At 34.6% G+C, this 23,108-nt stretch overlaps 1 protein-coding gene across 1 annotated transcript; it reads right to left on the reverse strand.

Moving 5' to 3' along the window:
• Positions 1–8,921: 8,921 nt before the first annotated feature.
• On the reverse strand, positions 8,922–14,595 carry LOC117918796 (ruvB-like 2). Its single transcript, XM_034835690.1, has 2 exons — positions 13,749–14,595; positions 8,922–9,854 (listed from the first exon to the last, which is right to left on the reverse strand). Exons 1-2 carry the CDS (start codon positions 14,495–14,497, stop codon positions 9,200–9,202), a joined length of 1,404 nt encoding a protein of 467 aa, XP_034691581.1. The 5' UTR covers positions 14,498–14,595; the 3' UTR covers positions 8,922–9,199.
• Positions 14,596–23,108: the final 8,513 nt, after the last annotated feature.

Genomic DNA, 23,108 nt, shown 5'->3' on the forward strand with positions numbered 1-23,108 from the left:
CACAGGTATTGCATGTTGTCAGAACTCACGTCTCCCAATTGTGCCTAACCAGTTCGCTGTTAAATATCTACCTAACTTCCCATCTGATTTGCATGGACTCACATTTATGATGTTGCAGCATCTCTTTATAGTAACCATGATGAGACTCATCTACTTTTTGGCCATGGGTGCTGCCTCTTTTAATATGCATGATAAGTGGTTTGGATTCAACAATATTAATAGATGGGCTTCAGTGTAGAATTTCAAATGGAAAATTTCTTGTGTTTGAGTTTTGGTATGGGAATGGGAATTGGTCTAGTGGACCGGTACTTATCAGTTATCACTTAGAAATTAAGTTATATTTCCCGTTGCTATATTCATAAACCACATAATCTGAATACCATGCGCTTTCTAAGCCTTTAAACTTAAACTGTTTGCTCTCATGTCTAGCATGAAGAATGAACTTGCATAACTTACGCCGTCATATCCGGAAGTAAGTCACTTTTTTCTCATCTTTTGTTGGAAAAGAAGCTTGTGAAGACAAGGGGCTTGTGAGTTGCGTTGAATAAAAGAGGTTCCTATGGAAACAAGGGTGCAAATTGAATCTAATAGCACAAGCACTTTTGATAGTAATCAAGTCCACTATTGTAGGCAAATCCCCGGGATCTTGGATTGATTATGTTCCTTGTTTCTCGTTGGGCAGTTTTAGTCTATTCGCCCAAACAAATCATAATCAAATTTTTTATTTTATTTATTCTAGCTTATAAAAATAGAATATATCCATATGTTTGGTTATAAATAAAATAAATATTATATATATTTTTTATGTAAAAATATATTTTATTCATCTTAAAAGCAAAGATAACAATTATATATATATATTTTATTTTATAAAATTTACATTAATTTCCTTTATCTCATAGGAAGTTCTCAAAAATCTTGAAAAAAAAAATCTAAAAAATTTACTTTTCATCTAACATAATATAAAAAAAAATAACTATTATTACTAGTATCTTATTTATTAACTTAAAACTAAATATTATTATTTTATTTGTTATTAAATTTAATATCCAACCAACTCGTTACTCACTTATCTTCCACACATACCAAAAACCTATAAAAACCAATATAAAAAACCAAGGTTTGATATTCCAATGCCTTCCTCGACTTTATTTATTTATTTTTGTATTCCTTTCTTTACCTCAAATTGTTGCTTTCTTTTACACTTCAAGAAACCCGTAAACCCTATATTTTTTAGCCATCATTGTGCACAAGAACTACAAACCTATTATTATTATTATTTTACACTTCCAGAAATCCATAAACCCTGTTTTAATTTATTTATCGTTTTTATTTCTCTAAATTGCCACCCCAGGGTAAAGTGTAGCTGATCCTTTGTGTATATAAATTATAACACACTTCACGATTTTTCTTTTTCTTTTTCTAAAAACTTAAATTTTTAGAATTTTCCAATTTCTAACAATAAATCAACCCATAATCTTAAGTTTCCAATATTTTTATTTTTATTTTAAAAATAAAATAAACTAGCCTTAATCTAAATTGAAATTTTCTAAAAAATATCTAATGTGTTCAAAACTAATTAACAAATATAATATATTAATTTAAAGTTCGAATCTTACTTGAAAACTATATATATATATATATATATATATATATATATATATATATGAACTTACGTTCTCTAATTCTCTAATTTTTGGTTAATAGGATTTTATGAATAGAGAAGATAAAGAGAAAATCCAATTTATACCTAGGATTATTAATTGCAAAAAAAACTCTTTTACCTTTAATGAATTTAATTAATTAATTAGTTTCTTTGTAATTTACTGTTTTACCCCTAGAATTAATTTGGGATGTTACATCCTCCCTCCCTAACAAAAGTTTAGTCCTCTAAACTTTACATACCTAGGTCTTGAGATGTGTATGTTTTTCTCTCATTTCATCCTTTAATTTCCAAGTGGCTTCTCGAATATTGTGATCGCTCCATTAGACCTTTACCAATTTGACAACAACATGATGTAGTACCTTTTCCATCACATTCACAATTTGAATGAGTACTTCTTCATAAGTCAAGTCCTCAAAAATCTGAATAGGCTCCAACTCCACAATATGAGAGGGATTAAAATATATTTTCTCAAAGTCGAAACATTAAACACATTATGAATAAGGATGAAAATATTAGTAATCACGGATATATCGGTACTTCGATTTTACGGATATATCGGAAAATTTAAAATTGTTAAAAACTCATGAAAATATAAGGAAAACCTCATAATAATATAATTATAAGTATAATAGACATTTTAAAGTTATTTTATTGAAAATTTTGATACATGTATAACATGATTGATCATATTTGATAATAATATCGTATGCATCGATAAAAATATGAATTTTATAAGTGTGCATTTATTATTAAATTACATTTAATATTATGATATTTGATTATAATATGTCTAATTTTAAAATATATATTAATATTAAAATACGATCCATTTAATTCAATTGTATTAAACAATATAAAATAAATTATGATATATATATAATTTTTTAATATTTAATTAATTATTAATAATATTAAAAACATTATGAAGAAAATTATATAATTTTTATATTTTTGGTAATTAATTAAAAGAAAATTTTGTATTTAATTATAAAATAATTATAATTAATTTGCTATTTAAAATATTCTTTTAATATTTTCTTTATATAATGAGTTTAAGTATATATAAGTTTAGTACACATTATATATCAAAGGCCAAGTTAGCCCAAATGACAAGTGGAGTGAACCCCAAACCTTTTGGTTTGGGGTTCAAATCCCTTCGGAAGCAAACTGGGAGGTGCACTGTAGCACATTGACTTCACTATAGCGCATTTGGCTTTCGTTGACTCGCGTTGACCATGCGATATATCAGGAAAAATGGCTCCCGAAATATATCGAAATATCTTAGACAAACTTGGGGGCAAGACCACTTTATATGTCAAAGTGTCTACTCTTTCTAATATTTCGAATGGACCCACGAATCGAGAATTGAGCTTTCCTTTTCTCCCAAACTCATCATAGACTTCATAGGTGAAACTTTTAAGAAAACATGATAACCTACCTCAAACTCCAAATCTCGCCTGCGATTGTCAACATAATTCTTCTGTCTACTCTTAGCTACTTTCAATTTTTCTTTAATCAAGACAATCTTTTCAACAGTCAATTGCACAAGTTCAAGCCCCAAAAGTTTCATTTCTCCAACATCATCCCAACAAACAGGAGATCAACATTTCCTACCATATAACCCCTTAAAGGGTGTTATCCCAATGCTAGATAGAAAGCTATTATTATAGGCAAACTCCACTAAGGGTAACTAATAATCTTAATTACCTTTTAGGTCTAACGTACATGCTCTCAACAAATCTTCCAAAACTTGAATTACCCTTTTTGATTGTCCATCAATCTAAGGATGGAAAACAGTACTAAAATTCAAATTAATACCCAAAGCTTTCTGTAGACTATGCCAAAATCTAGAAGGAAAACGAGGAGCTCTATCAGATACTATAGAAACAAGTACACCATGCATTCTTACAATCTCCTTTACATATAAAGAAGCTAGATGATCCATAGAGAAATTGACTTTCATAGGTAGAAAGTGAGCAGACTTTGTCAATCGATCAACAATCACCTAAATAACATTATTACCCCCTAAGGTACTTGGCAACCCTGTCACCGCATTAAAAGTGGTTTGAGTATTTTGATGAGTCATAGCAAACATCCGCCCTTAGACTCTAGGTTTATGTTTACCCTCCATATTCTCTTCATCAAGTTTCCCAATTATAAATTTCTTATTCTTTGGACAATCCCCAATCATATGTCCAGGATTCTCATAACTAGGGCAAGCTTTATACTCTTTATAGCAAGGCTTACCCCAATGTTTCTTACCACAAATAGAACAAGCCACATCTAAATTTTACAATATTTTCCCTTTATTATGACTTTCGGTTGAAACAAACCTTTTTGGTGCTTGACTTTCATAGATAGAAAGTGACCAGACTTTGTCAATCGATCAACAATCACCCAAATAACATTATTACCCCCTAAGGTACTTGGAAACCCTGTCACCGCATCAAAAGTGGTTTGAGTATTTTGATGAGTCATAGCAAACATCCGCCCTTGGACTCTAGGTTTCTATTTATCCTCCTTATTCTCTTTATCAAGCTTCCCAATTATAAATTTCTTATTCTTTGGACAATCCCACATCATATGTCCATGCTTCTCATAACCAGGGTAAGCTTTATACTCTTTATAGCAAGGTTTACCCCAATGTTTCTTACCACAAATAGAACAAGTCACATCTAAATTTTGCAATATTTTCCCTTTATTCTGACTTTCAGTTTAAACAAACCTTTTTGGTGCTTGGTTATCATGGGCACCATCACTCTACTCCTCTTCCTTTGTTGCTCTTTGTACTACTAAAACTCCTTATTATCATTTTTTGCTATAAGGGCTCTATCTACAACCTTTGAGTAGACACTAAGTTTCAAAATAGATATTTTGTTCTTTAAATAGGGCTTCAATCCATCTTAAAGCTTTAATGCATTTTTCTTCTCTGTAGAAATCAACTGTGGAGCAAAACGTGACAACTCTGTAAATTTGGCCTCATACTGGGCCATTGTCATATTCTCCTGTTCCAAACAAACAAACTCTCCCACCTTTTGTCATCTAACACTGTTAGGGAAGTATTTTTTGTAGAATATCTCCTTAAATTGTCTTCAAACTATAGGTCTTTGATCATCTGCCACCAATGATATACCTCTCTATCTAACATAAATGTTGCATAAGAGGCTTTTTGCTCCTCATAGCAATCTATAACATAAAAGAATTTCTCTATCTTAAGAATCCAAGCTTTTGCTTCCATTGGGTCTAAAGTACCAGAAAAGTAGGAAAAATCCAACTTCTTAAAGTCATCAAATGAGCTACCCTTAGAAAATGAGGATTGTCCAAGAGCATGAGTCTTAGCAACTCTAACCTAAAATTCAACCAAACCAGCCAAAGTTTCAAGATACCTATAAAGCCTTTTTGCATTCATGAGAGGCAAACCTTCAAATGAATGAGGTACATCATTATTAGTCTGTTTTGGGAATATGTTAGTCTTCTTGGTGGCATGTTGTCCTAAAAACATTAGGTATAGCTAAATTAGTCACTATGAAACCAATTAAACAATTTAGAATAAATGAAGGAAATATAATTTATACTATATGAACTGAAACTTAAACTAATGCGTCACTCATCTATACCCAATCTAAACCAATTTAAGTTCCCAACAAGATTATAACCTAGTTCTCTGATATCACTCCATCACGCCCCAAAACCCACTCCAAGAGCATGACAATCATTTCACACCTCAAGCCCAAAGGCTCAAAATGGAAATGACACAAACATTCGGTTTGTAACTATAAATTTCTAATTACCAAATTCCTATTTAGAGTAGTAGAACAAAAATTCTAAAATCTTCAAATCTCAACTTTTAAACTCACATACCAAATATAGTATTTCTTTGTCCAAGCAAATTTAAACTTAAACAACAACTAACAATAATCAAATTATACATTTAACAAAGTCCCAAAAAGATTAAACAAATGTATTAATAAAGCCAAATTTTCCATCTTAACCAATACTCCTTGCTCGAACTGAAGGTACCTGAAAAAAATTATCAACAAAGGGATGAGCTCAAAGTCCAATAAAAATCATTAATATAGTTTCATGGATCAAATATTTTCAATTATACTTACAACAAGGAGATATAACACATACTCTTTTTATAAAACTTTTGAGTTAAATATGTTAATACATTTAAACTATTCAACCAAAAAGTCAAATATTATATCCCGTTGACAAAAGTCAAACAAACCAAAGTCAAATTCTTTATTTTATTTATTCCAACTTACAAAAAAAGGATTTCTTCATATGTTTTGTTATAAACAAAATAAATGTTATAACACATTTTCTATGCAAAAATATATGTGATTCATGTTGAAAAGCAAAAATAATAATTACACATTTCAAACAATATATATAATTATTCTTTTTTGTAAAATCCGTATTAATTTCCCTTATTTCAAATGAAGTTGTCAAAAATCTTAAAGAAAAATAAGTCTGAAAAATCTACTCTTCACATAATATAATATATATAAAAAAATAATAATTATTACTAGTATCTTATTTATTAACTTAAAACTTAAAACTAAATATTATTAATTTATTTGTTATCAAATTTAATATCCAACCTACACATACCAAAAACCTATAAAATCACTTATCTTCTACACATACCAAAAACCTATAAAAATAAACAAGGTTTTATCCACTGTAACTATATATATTCCAATACCTTACTCTAGTGCACACGCGTCTCTTTTTTTCTTTCTTTTTTTTCCTACCCTAACACGCTAAACCCTATATTTTCTACCCATCATTGCGCACAAGAAATACAAACCTATTATTATTATTTTTATCATTATTTTATATTTCGATAAACCCTATTTTTATTTATTTACCATTTTTATTTCTCCAAATTGCCCCCCAAGTACAGTGTATCTAATCCTTTATGTGTATATAAATTGTAACACACACTTCACGTTCCTTTCTTCTTCTTCTTCTTTTTTTTTTTTTTTTTTTCCTAAAAACTTAATATTTATAATTTCCCCATTTCCAACCACAAATCAACCCATATTTTATATTTTCAATATTCTGATTTTTTTTAAAATTAAAATAAACTAAATTTTATGTAAATTAATTTTTTTAAAATTAATTAACAAATTTAATATATTAATTTAAAGTTAGAATCTTACTCGAAAAATTACGTTCTACAATTTTCTGATTTTTTGTTATTAAAATTTTCTAAATAAAGAAGATAAGAAGAAAATCTAATTTATATATATGACTATTAATTATAAAAAAATCATTTTACCCTTAACGAGTTAAATTAATTAATTAGTTTATTTGTAATTTAATGTGTTATGGGGTGTTACAACTCAGCCACCGACTCCCCGTGCCCATCTGAGAGAGTCACGGCTTTTCCATCTATCCATCCCAAGGTACTTCCCCCTCTTTCCTTCCTAAGCACTTCTTGGTAGTAAATGAGAGCTATATGTTAGGTAGCTTGGGAAATGGGCAGTGTTAATTTATTAGATGTTTTCCTATGCAGAAAGGATTTGGCTTGGAGAGACCTCCTAGGCGGTGTGGCCATCCAGTGGCAGCGGCTATTAAATTTGATCCAGTTTCATCTATTGATAGTGTTGAGACTGCAATGAGATTATGAGGGTAAACAACCATGCTTCTTATTCCAACAACCACCAAAAAAACTGGTGGTACCAAAAATAGGTACTTGCCAACCAAGTGCCCTTCGGAGAAAGCAGCCTTGAGATACCATTCACAGATACCTACCTACGAAAATGCCCATCTGATAATTGGAATGTCTAACAAGACTCCTGATTCCTAACTTGGAATCTAGCTAAAAGCTGCAATCGTCAGCTCAGCTCATTGTAATACACAATGAATCAAGAAGGAAAAACAGCTTCCAAGAACCATTCTTCCAACAACAACAAAACCCCACCTTGAATCCATGCTAGAAAGGGGGAGTTGGTGCCCTTCTGTTTTCCTTCTCTCTCTCTTTAATATATCCTCGACTTGCTCCACCACATGAAAGTAATGGCTTTTGATCACTCATTTTTCTCCCTCCCTCTAACTGGAGTCTAGACTCTCTGGTCTGCTATTTGCATGTGAATTGATTCAATGCAAAAGCACATGCCCGTGGAGGTGTGCAATGGGCAGACCCCTATTACCATCCAGGAACGGCAGTGAACACTAAGTATTAGATTCACGTGAATATGACCAAGCATCTACTCTCAATAATGACTGAATCAACAGTTCCCACATAACCCATGTTGATTTACCATTGAAGTGGCCAGTATTTTAGATTGAAACTATTATAGGGTTAATTTCATTAACCCATCAAGGTTTGGCGTAAGTACACTCTATCATTATTTGGTTTCAAATTTAGTTAATTATCACATTTATAAATTTATTTTATTTATTTATTTAGAGAGATTTTAAGTAAAAGATTTTAGATAGAAGTGTTTAATAATTCTTTAAAAACTAAAATTTATTTAAAATAAATAAATTTACATATGAAATAAATTTATAAGGGTGCTAATTAATAAAATTTAAAACCATTAGTGGCTTAATATATTTTCACTAAACTTTAGTAGCTCTCAATGAAATGAATTGACCCTATATATTTGAGAAACCAGGTCAACAGCTGAGGGTCAGCCTGGTGAATTTCTATTCTAAAAGATTCTGTTTTGGTCCATTTAAGGTTAGGGATTAATCTGGGAGTAGAGAGAGCGAATCTGCAGGCACCGTGATGTTCGCACAACAAGACGAGTAGGGAGAGCGAGAGCAAATCTGCAGACACCGAGATGCCCGCACAACAAGACACTACTAATTTTAAAGGAAAGCTATTTCCCATAAAAGTTTGGCTTCTTTGGAAATGCATTCCCAAAGTAGGCTTCCTTGGAGTTATCACCATATTTGTGGAGCAAACCACGCGCACAGAAACCGACTTTTGGGAATGCGACAATACTAATATTTGGTAGCCACCTTTTTACATGATTTCATAGTCCACCCGTCAACAGAAAGCCATGACTGAATCCAGCAATAAACAGTAAACACGAAAGGAACAGGATGCAGGAACAAGCAACCCTCCAGTTCCAGTAGCAAATGACATTCACTGCAAATTATTTACTCTCTAACACAAATCTCTTTGCTGATAAGACATGATTTCCAGAAGATAGGCTGTTTAGCCCATTTATCAACAACAATGGGGTCCAAATAAAAAAGGGAAATTCAGAGGATCGTCAGCACCATGTGAACGGAATGTGGAATATGTACGTTGCACTTCCATTCATAAGAAAACTCCAAGCACAATTGTGAAGTCTGTCTACAAAAATGCTGCAACAACAGTTTTCAAGCTATTATATAGACTCATCTTAGCGACGACTAAATTACTGTTTGCCAAAACTTCTACACAAAAGACACGGTTAAGCCTGATAATTTAATTATCCTAATATGAATAGGCAGGTGCTACTAATAATTAATAAAGCAAGACAAGCGTATAATCACAAACTTGCAATTTCAAATTCAAGGGATATCTCAAGAAAGCATGGCAGTGGATTCATCGTCATCCCCTTCTCCAGCTGGCACTTCATTAAACATGTACTGGTTCTGATACTCCATCAAGTATTGTGTTGATCTCTTCACATCCAAAAACAGCTGGTAAACTCGACTTATGTCCTCCATCTCTACAACCTTTCCCTTCCGCTTCTGGCAAGCTAATGCAGCAGCTGTAATGAGGTGAATGGCATATCTTAAGGATGTTTCTACCCCAATCTTTGTCAACAAAACCTTTGCCTCTTCAGACATGTCCACATCTTCCTCTTGGCATCTGATGTCTAGAATCTTGCGAATTTCATCTTCTGAATAAGGTTGTGTAGAGATAATGAGCAGACGATCAAGGAGATCAATGGGAATCCCATGTGGGGATTTGTAGTTTGTGCCTCGGATTGTAGTAATCCCCCTATTGGTAGCAACAACTAATATTGGTGACATCTCATTCTCCAGAGCACGGTTCAAGAAAGAGAAGCATTCAATGTCAAGCATGTGCACCTCATCAATGAAGAGAACACCTGGCACAATCTCTGCCTTCCCTTCTTCCCTCCACTCTGCTACCTTTGTGTCAATCTGTTCCCTCACTTCAGCACGGATTTCACCAGTGTCACCAGTGAAAAGAGCTAGAAATCCCTGTGTCCTGAAAGTGAAAAAGTAGAATCAGATAAAAGAACTGGAAAACTACTCAAGAGGGTGAAGTTATGCCAAAGGCTCAGATAAATGATTTGTAGAGGAGAAAAAATTGAGATCTATCCTCAAAAGCTGAGCAAAGGGAACAAATCACGTAAAGGCAGTGGAAATTAAGGATGCAAGAGAGTAAAAACACTGTCACTAGTTATCCAGTCTCCTACAAAGAAAACATCTCAGCAAGATATATTAAAACATAGTTAAATTGTAACACAAGGTTCTCAAAATGCACAAAGATCATTTCAAGCATGAGGAAGTGTTGTATCACCCAAATCAAATTCTTAAGCATTACATGTCAGTTCATTGCTCTCACCCACAAAATGTTTTTAAAAACCACTTGTTCATTAGTATCCTTGATTCATCCAATTCGAACATTTCAACCCAATATATCCTTCAACAGCAAAGCTATAATCGCTCCTTCTTATGGTTGTGACTAGAAATTGGTCAGCATAATTTCTATGCACACCAGGACCCTTTATCAAGAAATATTAAAAATATTGGTGGTTACAACCTTCATGCCAACACATGCACACAACTGCTAATGAAATTGGCTTTGGATATAAAAAGACAAGTCAAACATAAATACAGTTAATGTTATTTATTAAATACATAAATAAAATTGATGTTGACATGAGTCATGTGGAATTATTAATCCTTTCAATATTCTCTCCAACCAATGAGATTTTATTTTTTTTTATAAGCAAGAAAGAAATATTATAGATAATCAAAGAAAAAAAATTATATGCCAAGGTACACAAGATGTATACAATGGGTACCAAAAGGCTTTTCTATAGAGAGAGAGATAACACAAAAACCCGTCATGTCCCTTGGTTAGATCCCATCCAATCTACAAAATCAATTAAAAGAATTCTTCCATATACATGCTAACCCTTGACACTAGACTTCTAAGAAAAGAGCACTTAAGATTTCAAACACTCTTTGATTTTTTTCCTTCCAAATTTTTCAAAAAATTGCACTAAGGAATAACTCTCCAAACTTTCTTATGTTTTATTCCTACAAAAAGCAATGTCAACTTAACAGAGTCCCCCTAGCTGTGGAAGGAAGAACCCACATAAAACCAAATAAAAAGAACAATAGATACTGCCCTCTTTTCCTAGAATTTGAAGCTAATACAAAGTCTACACTGTTCCCAACAAGCTTCCCACACAAAAAACTCACTTTAGATGGGATCCATGGATTCCAAACAATGCCCTCTAGTAAAAGAAAAGGCCATCCTGATTCCAAGACGAAAAATATAGATTTGAAAGAGGAGACACCATTCCTTGAGGCCTTCCAAACCAACTTATCCTTCTCTTCCCTCTTCCTGTATCTTCCTTGCAACTTGGAGAAAAATGTTTCTACATTGTCGAGCTCCCAATCATTGAAATGTCTAGAGAAACACAGATTCTAGTGGCCCCCCTTGCCTCGGTCATCCCAAATACCTATCAGCCAAGCCTCTTTTGACAATGCTAAAGCATGGAAGGAGGGGAAAGACACACATAAAAATTCATCCCCAAACCACATATCCTTCCAAAATTTCACCCTCCTCCTATTACCCACATCAAATGATGTTCTACTAGTAAATAGGTCCTATCCTTTTCTAATATTTTTCCATAACCCAACCTCATACCCTTCACTTGCAAGAACTCCAACCTATTAGATTAAAAGATGAAAGTCCTCTCGTCAAGTATGAATAAAGATTGAGAAAAGCATTCAAAAAATTTCTTATAGATGATTAACTATGTATCTCACTCGGATTTTGTAATGATCAAACTGGCTCAATATGTCTCATACCTCACTCATGTGGAATACCTTTGATATTAATCTTTCTAACAAAAGCTTCCCAAGACCTAGGGCATATCAACACCTTGTAGCTTCTACACCCAACTGATTTGTTTTAACAACTTAATCTTTATTCAAATAGCACATTAAAAACATTATTGATTCACCCCCCAGATCTGCTAGTTTGAAGTTGGGTACCAACCTACAAGGGTGGATGAAGCAGAATTTTCTGAAGGTGTTTCCCAAAACCTGTGAGGCTGTGAGTGATCATACATTGTTTCACTTGCTTCAACTGAAGAGCTTTGTCTTAGTTGCGAAAGAATACATAGTTCTGATGCACATTTTGGATAGCTTCAATATTTCTTATGCCAATACTAAGAGAATAAGTTTTTTTTTTAATAGGAAATATCAATTGTATTAAAAATGTCTACCAAAAAGGCACACAAATGTATACACAATGCATACAAGACACTGAGGGCCAGAAAAGCAAAGGGAAACACACACACACACAAAAATCCCCTCACCTTACTTACAGCTCAACCAAACAATAAAATCAAACAATGACAAGGAGCTATCTCCTAAGAGAATAAACACATATCCAGACACAAGCACAAATCTCTTCCTATTTGCCAAAGTGACAATGATTTGGAGAAAGACTGCAAGAAACATACAAATACAATTTACCAGAAATTAGCAGAACATGATCAATAGTTTGCCTTTATTTATTTATTTACATTCTTTTAAAAAAGACCAACAGCATATACAGTTCCTATTCATACCATCAATATATCATATATGAAATGACAGGAGAAACAGAGACAAATAAGAGTGAAACAGATGATACAAACATATTGGATAAGAACAGGAGAGGTAAAATCTACAATGGAGATTTGATCCATTTTATCAATGAAAAATGAAACAATATTTATGGCTAAACATTAAAATGCTGATGATGTTGGCGGTATTATTCACCTCATAGACATAACAGATTGTCAAGTTAAACAAAAAATTTGGGGCAAACAGCAGTACTAACATGCTATAGTTTTTTAGGTGTTAAAGAAAAAAAAGAATTAGGAAAAGCCAATAAACACATGTTTCATATGCCAAAGAACAAATATTTCATATGCTGGTCTATAGAAATTTGTGAGAAGACATCCACTTTCTTAGAGCTACATAAAAATTAGCATAGGAAAAGATCCAGTTGTAGAGTAAGAAATGGACAGCTGTACCCCAAATTTGCTTTCATGGTTTCATATAGGTCTTCTAGAGTCAATAAGTTTACATGATACTTAAAAAAATGATTTAAAACACAAATCAGTTCATCGTTTAGATAATCAGTTATTCTTTCACCAACTTTTGCCCAATCATTGCATGATATCTAATAGCCATACCCAATTCCTAACAAAGCAAATGTTCTCATTTCAGTAGTATAATGGAAAGATATAAGCTTATTACAAAAAATACTCCATATGCCAGTATGCAACAAATACAACAGGGGTCATTGCTGCTTTGTCAAAGCTGTACAAATCCAGAAATCCAAATAACTGTCAGTAGCTCTGCATGAAACTCATCTTTGACCTCAGGGCTTATCCTCAACATATCAAAATCTATTGTAACCAAATTTCGCAAAAATAAATAGATAACTAATTCATGGGCAATAATAGTTCAAGAATCTTAATATAGTTTCATGGAACAGTTCTACATGCATAAGTTTAGAAGATAACAAATTGTGATCACCATGTTCCGTAAAAGTTCTTTTTTTTTTTTTACTATGTCATCTCAGTTCACTAGGAGCAAACATACAGGCTTATATAGAGTACTTCACACACCAGAGCACAACAAATACAGAAGGGATAAATGTTGCTCTCTCAATGCTATACAAGAACAGAAATTCAAAGATCATCAACAGCCGAGTGAAACCTACCCATAAATTTCAGAGTTTACTTTCTACATAGCCCTTGTGATACCCAAAGGCTTATATGGTAACCAAGTTACCAACAAAAACAATTATCAGTAATATCATGAGAATCAATAATTTAAGCATCTTAGTCAGAAAGAGCAATACCTGCTATTAATAACATCGATTTCATGAAGTGTAACGCAATGCACGACCTCCTTCCTCTTCTGCAACTCCCCATCCGGGCATTGTACGAACTTGGTTTGAGGCCCCATGGCATCATAATCCCTAGACCTTGAAAATGACCTTCCAAGCTTCGTAATCTTCCCAGAAGCCTTATCAATTGCGATCACGTCCCCGCTCTGCACCTTCTCCTTCCCCAAGGCCTCAATCATCTTAGCCCCCAAATCATACACGGTCTCCATCTCCGTCGTCTTGAGCGTCAACTTCCCGGTCTTCGACGCCGCACCAGCGACCGCAGGGCGGTCAATTTGGACCTCAACAACCTCCCCCTCAATAACCTCCGTCTCTTCCTTGATTCGCACACCGATGGCCTTGCGAAAAGCTTGCATTAGGGCTTCGGTTTTAGACATCTCGAGGGAGAAGAGTTCACTACCGGCGATCATGGCAAATGGAGTTTCTTGGCCGAGGGACTTGGCAATACCCATAGCGATGGCGGTCTTGCCGGTGCCAGGCTGGCCGGCGAGAAGGACAGCACGACCAGCAATTTTGCCTTCTTTAATCATCTGGAGGATGACTCCGGCGGCTTTGCGGGCAGAGGTCTGGCCCACCATGCCCTCAGAAACAGCACGAGGTTCTAGGGCAGAGTCGAGACCAAGGCCGCGGATGTGTGAGTGAGCGCCTATACGCTCTATTCGAGTTAGGTCTCGACTGTCGGAGAGTTTGAGCTCCGCCATCTCTACTCCTGACGTCGGTATCGCTGCAGGGAAGAGCGGAAGAGAGGGAGAGAGAGTTCAGAAGGCAGACTACTCTGTTTTCATATGGTCGAGGGCGGTAATGCTTTTAGGGCAAGAAGATCCAACCCTCAGTTTATTTCTTTTTTTCTTTTTTTCAGAGAAAAAATTGGTTAAATATATTAGAATAAATTGATTACAAGGACTGAAATCCCTCCCATATTTGAAGTTGAAAATTGATATAAATGTGCTTTCGATCTTTAATTTTTTATTTTTTAAAAAAAGAGATTGAAATTTAAAATGTAAAAATAAATTAAACTCAAACATAAAGAATATTCAAATTAAAATGAAGAATAAATTAACTATTAAACATAAAAATAAAATATGAAGATAATGGACATGAAATTTGTGTTAATTTCAAAGAATAAATAGAGGTTTCACTTTTATTAATTTTATGGCCTTCGGTTTGGTGTTATTCTTTAAAATAAATTATTTATTTTAAAAGTGTGACTTATGAGTGGGACATAACGATTTGTCTCCATTGAGTTGTTTGTAATATTCAATATTAGACAATGAAGAAAATTATTTGTGTTATTTTTAGGTTATTTTTAGGTTTAAAATGGATAATATTTATATGATTGGATACAAATTATTATAAATAAGTTCAAATAAATAACATCATAAAGAAACATAATAAAAGTTACATTATTATTAAAAAAATAAAATAATTAGTAAGCTGATATATCTAGATTTTTATTATTAATGAAAAATTATGTCATATCGAAAATGTACTTGCAAAATAGCTTTTCACTTGTAAAACTAAGTTTTGGGCTAAAACGATTCTTTCATGAAAAAATAAATAAATAAATTTAACTATTTATTAAATTTATATTTAAAATAATCCTTATATTATCATACAGGAGTCATATCATTAATTTTTAATATTTTATATTTTTTACTTTAAGTTGAAGCCTTAATTGTCAATTGAGGTTTCAGTTAAATAATTATGGTTTCATTTTGTAACTGAAACCTTAATTGTCAATTAAGACTTCATTTTTGTGAGAGGATGATGTGACATTCACATGACCGAAAAAACATCATATGAATATAAAAGAGGCTTAAAAGATACATTTTTGCATTCAAATTGATCTTTTTGACCCAGCATTCTATAAAATCTTTCAACTTACATAATCTCTTATATGTTTAGAGTAGTCATTCCCTAATGTTTTTATTTATTTATTTATTTATCAATAAGTAATATGTGTATTGCAAAAGAGGCGCTAAAGAAGCGACTCAAATAGATACAGTGTAGAACAACTCACCCCCTTACAAAAGAACCCAAGCCACAAAGAAAGCACAAAAACCCTCTCTCTTAATGCATACACACTCAATCAATAAAATCTATTAAGGTCGAAGGACCATCTTTTATCCACAGTTTGGTTTCCTACCAAAGTAAATACACAAAAGAAATTTTTAGCTTTTGGATGGACAACACACCGTCCTAAAAAACAATTAAATTCCTAGCCTTCCAAATAACCCAAAAAAAGCATAACGGCCTTAAAAGCCACACCACCTTCCTCTTCTTGCCCACAAAGGAGCCTCTCCAACCTATGAGAGTTTCCTTAACCAAACGCGTAAATACCCAGGATACTCCAAAAAAAGAGAGGAGCAAAGTCCACATCTCCTTTGTTCTTTCACAATGAAGAAGCAGGTGGTCGATCGACTCTCCACACTTTTGGCAAAGAAAACACCTATTTGCCAAAACTCAATCCCTCTTTTGCAAACGATCCAAAGTCAAAACTCTACCCCACGAAGCCTCCCACACAAAGAAGCTAATCTTGGGTTGAGCACATGACCTCCAAATAATCTTTGAAGGGAACAAAACAGAAGATACCGGTTGCAATGCCTTATACAAGGACCTTACCGAAAAAACACCATCATTTGATTTCACCTATCTCACCATGTTCTCCTCATCCACCCTCACCATTATTCCTTCCAAATAACAAAGTAACATTCCCACTTCTTCCATCTCCCAATCATTAAAAGACCTATTGAAAGTAGGAGTCCAATTTCCCCTTCTATCCTCCTTGGCTGTCCAAACTTCAGTTACCCAAGCCTTTTTTAACGTTGCTAAGGCAAATAGTGATGGAAAATCCTTGTTTAAATGGTTGGTACCACACCACTTATCTTTCCAAAACCTCACATTCTTACCATCCTCCACTTTAAAGCCAAAAAAAGGGGTTACAAGTTGTCCCACCTTATTTATAGCTTTCCACAAACCAACTCCATATGCCTCCCTAATCTCGCAAGATGTCCATCCTCCAATTTCCTCTCCGTACTTCCTTCTGATCACCTGACTCCAAAGAGCCTTTTTTTCGTTTGCAAGCGCCATGCCCATTTGCCCAGAAGAGCCTTATTGAACAAACCAAGGCTCTTAACCCCCAAACCTCCTTTACTTTTATCTTCACACATAATCGGTCATCTTACTAAGTGAGGTTTTTGCTCAAGAGAGCTACATTCCCATAGAAAATCCATTTGTATTTTTTCCAACCTCATCCTAACCGCCCTAGGTAAATGGAAGATGGACATAAAATAGATCGGTAGGTTGGACAGAGTACTCTGAATTAAAGTAATCCTTCCTCATTTTGAGATGTATTGTCACTTCCACATAGCCAATCTCTTTCTGAATCTTTCCTCTATTCCATCCCATACACCAATAGAATTAAAAGGGGCACCCAAAGGCATTCCTAGATAGGTGAAGGGCAAATTTTCCACTTTATATCCATATTCATCCGCTAACTCTCCCACATTTTCAACTTTACCAACTGAGATCAATTCACTTTTTACCATATTCACTTTTAACCCTGACAAAGCCTCAAACCACATTAACAGCCAGTACAAGTGTGTCAACTGATCCTCTTTAGCTTCACAAAACACCAGCGTGTCATCAACAAACAATAAATGAGTAATTTAGACCCCCTCTTCCCCGAACCATACAAGACGTCAAAAAACTCCAACAATTGCTCTATTCATTAAAACACTAAAAGTCTCCATCACTATTACAAATAAATAGGGCGAGAGGGGGTCTCCTTGCCTTAAGCCCCTTGAGCCCTGGAAAAAACCTGTTGAACTACCATTCACCAAGACTGAAAAACTGACAATGGATAAACACAACTTTATCCACCTACACCACTTTCCTCCAAATCCCATTTTCCCCAATACCGCCAACAGAAAAGACCAATCCACATGGTCATAGGCTTTCTCGATATCTAATTTGCACAAAATTGCCCCTCTATTACTTTTCAGAATGGGATCTATTGCCTCATTTGCGATCAGAACTGCGTCCATAATCTGTCGCTCTTCCACAAAAGCATTTTGAGACAAAGATATCACTTTGGCTAACACTCATTTTAACCTGTTAACCAACACCTTAACTAACCATTTGTAAAACCCTCCCACCAAACTTATTGGCCTAAAGTCCTTCAAGTCCTCAACCTCCCTTTCTTAGGAATCAACACTAAGAAAGTTGCATTCAGGTTTCTGATAAATCTCCTCGTCTCATGAAACTGTCTGAACAAATTCATAACTTCATCATTCACAAAATCTCACGCAAATTGCCAAAAGACCATTGAGAAGTCATCTGGCCTTGGTGCTTTTTCTCCATAACAGTCAGCCAGCGCTTCAAAAACCTCATCCTCTGAAAAAGGCTTCTCTAGCCTCTCCACATCCCCCACTTCCAGCCTTTAAAAAATTAAGCCATCTATACTAGGCTTCCAGTCACCAGGATTTGTCAACAACTCTTGAAAATTTCTGCCAACCTCCTATTTGATTTCACTTTCCTCAGTTAAACACCTTCCATTTACCTTTATTCTATTAAGTTGATTCCTCCTTCTGTGAGCATTTGCCATTTTATGAAAAAACTTGGTGTTTCTGTTCCCCTTTTTCAGCTAGATTTCCTTAGACTTTTGCCTCCATGACACTTCTTCTAATAATACCCACTTCTTATATAACTCCATTGCCTCCTTCCTAGTCTCTTCTTTTTCCATTGACAGAGAACGACCTCTCTCTTCCTTATCCCAGTAATCTATTAAAATCTATGCTTTCTGCTTTTCGCAGTCAATCTGACCAAAAACCTCTTTATTCCAACTTCTTAACAATAGTTTTAAAACCTTCAATTTTTCAATCGAGATGAAACTAGCAGATCCACTCACTTGAATCCTCTCCCACCACTATCTTAGCATATCTTTAAAGCCCTCACTTTTCAGCCACATATTCTCAAATCTAAAAGGCGTGGGTCCTCTCTTCATTCATCCACCATCCAGAAGAATCGGGGCATGATCAGAAATCGACCTAGCCAGAACAGTTTGGACCACCCTTTGGAAATGAGCTTCTCATTTCTCAGAAATAAGGAATTGATCAATTCTTGACTTTGATCAATTATTGAGACCTCCACACCACGTGAACATCCCTCTTTGAAGAGACAAGTCTCTTAAATCTAACTCCTTAATTGCATCTGAAAATCTCCTCATTTCCTAGGACAATCGACCTCCTCTGCTCTTCTCAGAGGAGAATCTAATCATGTTGAAATCTCTTGCTACGCACCATGGTTCATTCCATAACCCTCTAATTGCCCCCAGCTCACTCCAAAATTCTTCTTTCTTGACTTTCACTGTGGGCCCATAAACTCCTGAGAAACACCAATAGAAAACCATCCTCACAATTCTTAAATCGGCAAGAAACAATAAATTTTCCCACCTCCATCTCCTCTAATTACAATACCCTGTTATCCCAAAACACTAAACCCCTCCCCAGCTACTCCCCTAGAATTAAAAAACCCCAACTCCAAGCATCTTCCAACCCCAAGGCTTTTGACCAAAACATTCACATCTCCTGGATTTTTGTTTCCTGGAGACACACTAAGTCGACCTTCTATGATTTAATCACATCATTTATTAATTTTCTATTTTCCCTATCATTTGTCTCCCTTACATTCCACGATAGAATTCTTAGTTTCATCTAACAGCCTCTTGGTGGCCCCGATTCCCTTCTATTCCACCATAATTCACCGACCACTCAAGTTTTTTTAACTCCTGATCAAATTTCGAAAGTCTTTGACCTTTCATCTTTTTACCGGTGACTCTCTAAGAACAATTTCTTCTTTCCTTTATTCTGTTGAAGAGTTTCAAGGTCTCTCTTTCAAAGCCCTCCGCAGGCATTCCCAAGCACCGATAAAATCTTGCCAGACAACTATACCTCCAAGACTCGTCGTCATCGTCATCTTTCTTAGCCATGTCGTTTCTCCTTTCTTCCAACAAAAAAGAAATACTCGTTCCCATCAGATCATCCATTTCTTCCGTCGGACACACCCTCAACGGAGTAAAGTTTAACTCCCCTACACTTTCCTTCACCACGACGTCAATACCGCACCTTTCCTCCAACGCATTCACAACCTCCTTCCCCTCTCAAAAAGCAAACCCCTGAAGGCTTAAGAGTGGAATACCTGACATTTTCCTCCATCAACCACTCATCCGCAGATGAAGCCCTTTCATTCTCATTTCTCTCCGTTGCATCAAACATCTTGCCAAACAGGAGCTGTTCTTCGAACCAGTTCATTGAGGGCGATTGACCGAAAGAAGCCCTAGCTTCTTTTAAATGTCTTTCCTTTGTGGGCCTATAAGAAGGGCAAGCCCACAAAGCTTCAATGGGTTGTCCATCTAAAAAACTCAAACACAAACTAGGCCTGCATTCCACCATTTCCTGCCCAAAACAAAGAGGGCTTGAATGACCATCACTGTTGGCCTGCCCTGACCCTCCGCTGGACTGCCCCTCTTCTTAACAATCCTGCGGCCCACTTAGCTTCTTCATCTCTTTTAAAGCCCAATCCAGATGGACTTGAGAGACTTAAAGAGTGGGCCTACACTGATTAGGCCTATTAACCCCTTCACTTAAGCCCACCTCTCTTCTCCCTTTACCCTCATTCTTCTTCCCCAAAGCTGAAAAAGCTTCAGTTGTACCAGACGCCCCATCTCCATCAAGTTTTTCTTCCCCTCTAGTTTTTTTGATTGAATCTGCCCCCACAACCTCTGCAACACGCTATATTTCCTTTCCTTTGCTATTGCTACTCTCCGTGCGTGATCCCAATTCCCTTTCTTCCTTTGCCTTCTCCTTCTCTCCCCTCTTCTTCTTCTCCATCGACACCACCTTAGATAACCATGGCAGCTTCTCCCACCACAGCTGTAATGCATAGCAATAATCATCAACCACTAAATGCATGGTTCTCGAAAAAAAAATTCCCCCTGTTCTTCCCCAAAATTCTGGCCCACTAGAGCTGAGATCCATTCTTTGTTTCTCCATCCACCTCAACAAAGCCTCCACAACAGTCTCCTATTCTCTTAAAAATTGCTTCACTCCAGCAATGAAACGGGAGTCCTACCACTCTTACCCATACATCTTTTGTTTGGCTTCTTGCCTTTAAGCATTTTGTCTCCACGCTCTATCTCTCTAAATGCAACACTTTGTATTTAAATCGTCTCGTCCCTCTCTTTAGTGTTCTCTCTGCCTCCTCTTCATCTTCGAACTCCAGCATCATGAAAGGTCCTCCCATACTCAGCACTTTCAATCATTTTCTTATGTTCCAACTGTGCTCGCCCTATTTTCTAACTGACTGCAACTCTAACTCCCCCATTGACCCTGTACCCCATCTTCCAACAAGGCACCTGTCTAGTCCCTCATTCCTATTCCTCAATCTTCTCCCTCCAACTTGAAGCCATAAAACATCTCATTGCCTTCCAACCGGCTCCTTGGTCATATCCACAAAAGACTTCTTCTCACCCTCCACCTTCTTTCCATGACAACTTTTTTTTTTTTTCTATTATCACCCCTTTCGACTTTGATGCACCTCGTAGAGCTTCTTCCTCCTTTACTTCCTCTTGCGTTACTACCCCTAAATCCTGAAGTTTCTCAGCAAACAAGGCCCAACCTCCTAGCAAACCTTTACCTTCGGGAACCACTAAACAAAACCTCTTAGACTCCACATCAATAACAGAATAGAGAATGTATTTTCCCGCCCCATTTTTGCGTCTTTCCACTTTAAACTTTCTACCATCTTCCTCCCATACTTTAGCTAAACTTCCTTTCATTTCCTCCTTATAGCATTCTTCAAGACCTTCTAGAAACTTTCTCAAACTTGACACCTCAAATCTAATCCAGGAGGAGAAACCTCTACTCCTTTCCACAATGGTACCTCGTATCTTCCCTCTAATTTCTTCTACAGAAACCTCAAACGTCTTTGACTCAATCACAAACCACCTCTTTGCCCCTCTCATCTTATAAGCACTATTCCCTAATGTTACGTTTAATTGACAACATAAGATAATATATGATATCATATTCTAGGATATTATATTTTGAGATATCATATACATACGAAATATATATCATGAGATACCATTTTCAATTGGATATGGTGTCCTTTGATATACATATTTTATAAACATAATATCAAGTCTTGTCATTGGCTTTCCCGCCTCTAACTTGGATATCAAATTTGTGATCGCCATTTTTTTTAGCCATAAATTTAATTTATAATAAAAAAAATTATTTTTTAAAATGAGTATATTAAAAAAAAATTGATAAAAAAATTATGATTTATAGGATATGCATATCCCATATATTAGCATAAAATTAATATATTCTATGTAAAAATGGTAAGGAAAAAAGAGAGTGAATAATATATCTTACTACTTATCCTATTAAATATAAGATAAAATAAGTAATGAGATAACCTAACATGAGATATCATATATCATCTTTTGTTGTATCTCATGTTATATTGACTAACCAAACATAACTTAAAAGATAAAAAAAAAAGTAAATAAAAAAAATGTAAGATTAAAAATAAAATATTTAATTAAAATAGATGAGATAGTACCCATATTTAAAAAATAATTTTCATGTATGAAAAACTATATATAACTACATTTTAATATTTTTATCTTTAAATATATATAATCACGTTTTAATATTTTTTATCTTTGAATTTTTTAACCGAAAAATACTTGATGTGAGTTAGAGAATGGTTGAAAAATATATTAATTCAAAAGAAGTTACTATTTGGTTGAGAAATGTTTTAAAAAATAATTCTAAAAAACAATTTTTGAATTTTTTGTATACAAAAGTATATTTGTGAAACTGGAATATTTTTAACCTTTTTTTTTTTTAAATAACTTTTATAAATAATAATTTATTTTTAAATATTTCATTTTATCTTCTTAACAACATAAAACATTTCTTCTTTATTTTTTTTATTGTTAAATGTGCTTTTTTTTTTTTTTTTGGTTTTTTTGGATGGCAAAAAATTGTTTTTGAAAACAATTATCAAATCAACCAATGTTCATAATAGAAACCAACTATGAACAAAGATAATTGAAATATATAACTCACAGTTAAGAAGCCCTGATGAAACTCTGTGGGTACTATACATGATCTTAAACCAATTGGAAATTGCCAACTTGGTTTGCACTCTGCACTCATCAGTTCTAGGAGCTGTCAAGGTATATATCATTTTAAAGATGTTTTCTCAGGTATTCAGCACCTCGTTCAGGACCCAGAGATA

This window comes from Vitis riparia, chromosome 7 (genome assembly GCF_004353265.1).
Source record: "Vitis riparia cultivar Riparia Gloire de Montpellier isolate 1030 chromosome 7, EGFV_Vit.rip_1.0, whole genome shotgun sequence".
In the NCBI taxonomy this organism is placed as follows: Eukaryota; Viridiplantae; Streptophyta; class Magnoliopsida; order Vitales; family Vitaceae; genus Vitis; species Vitis riparia.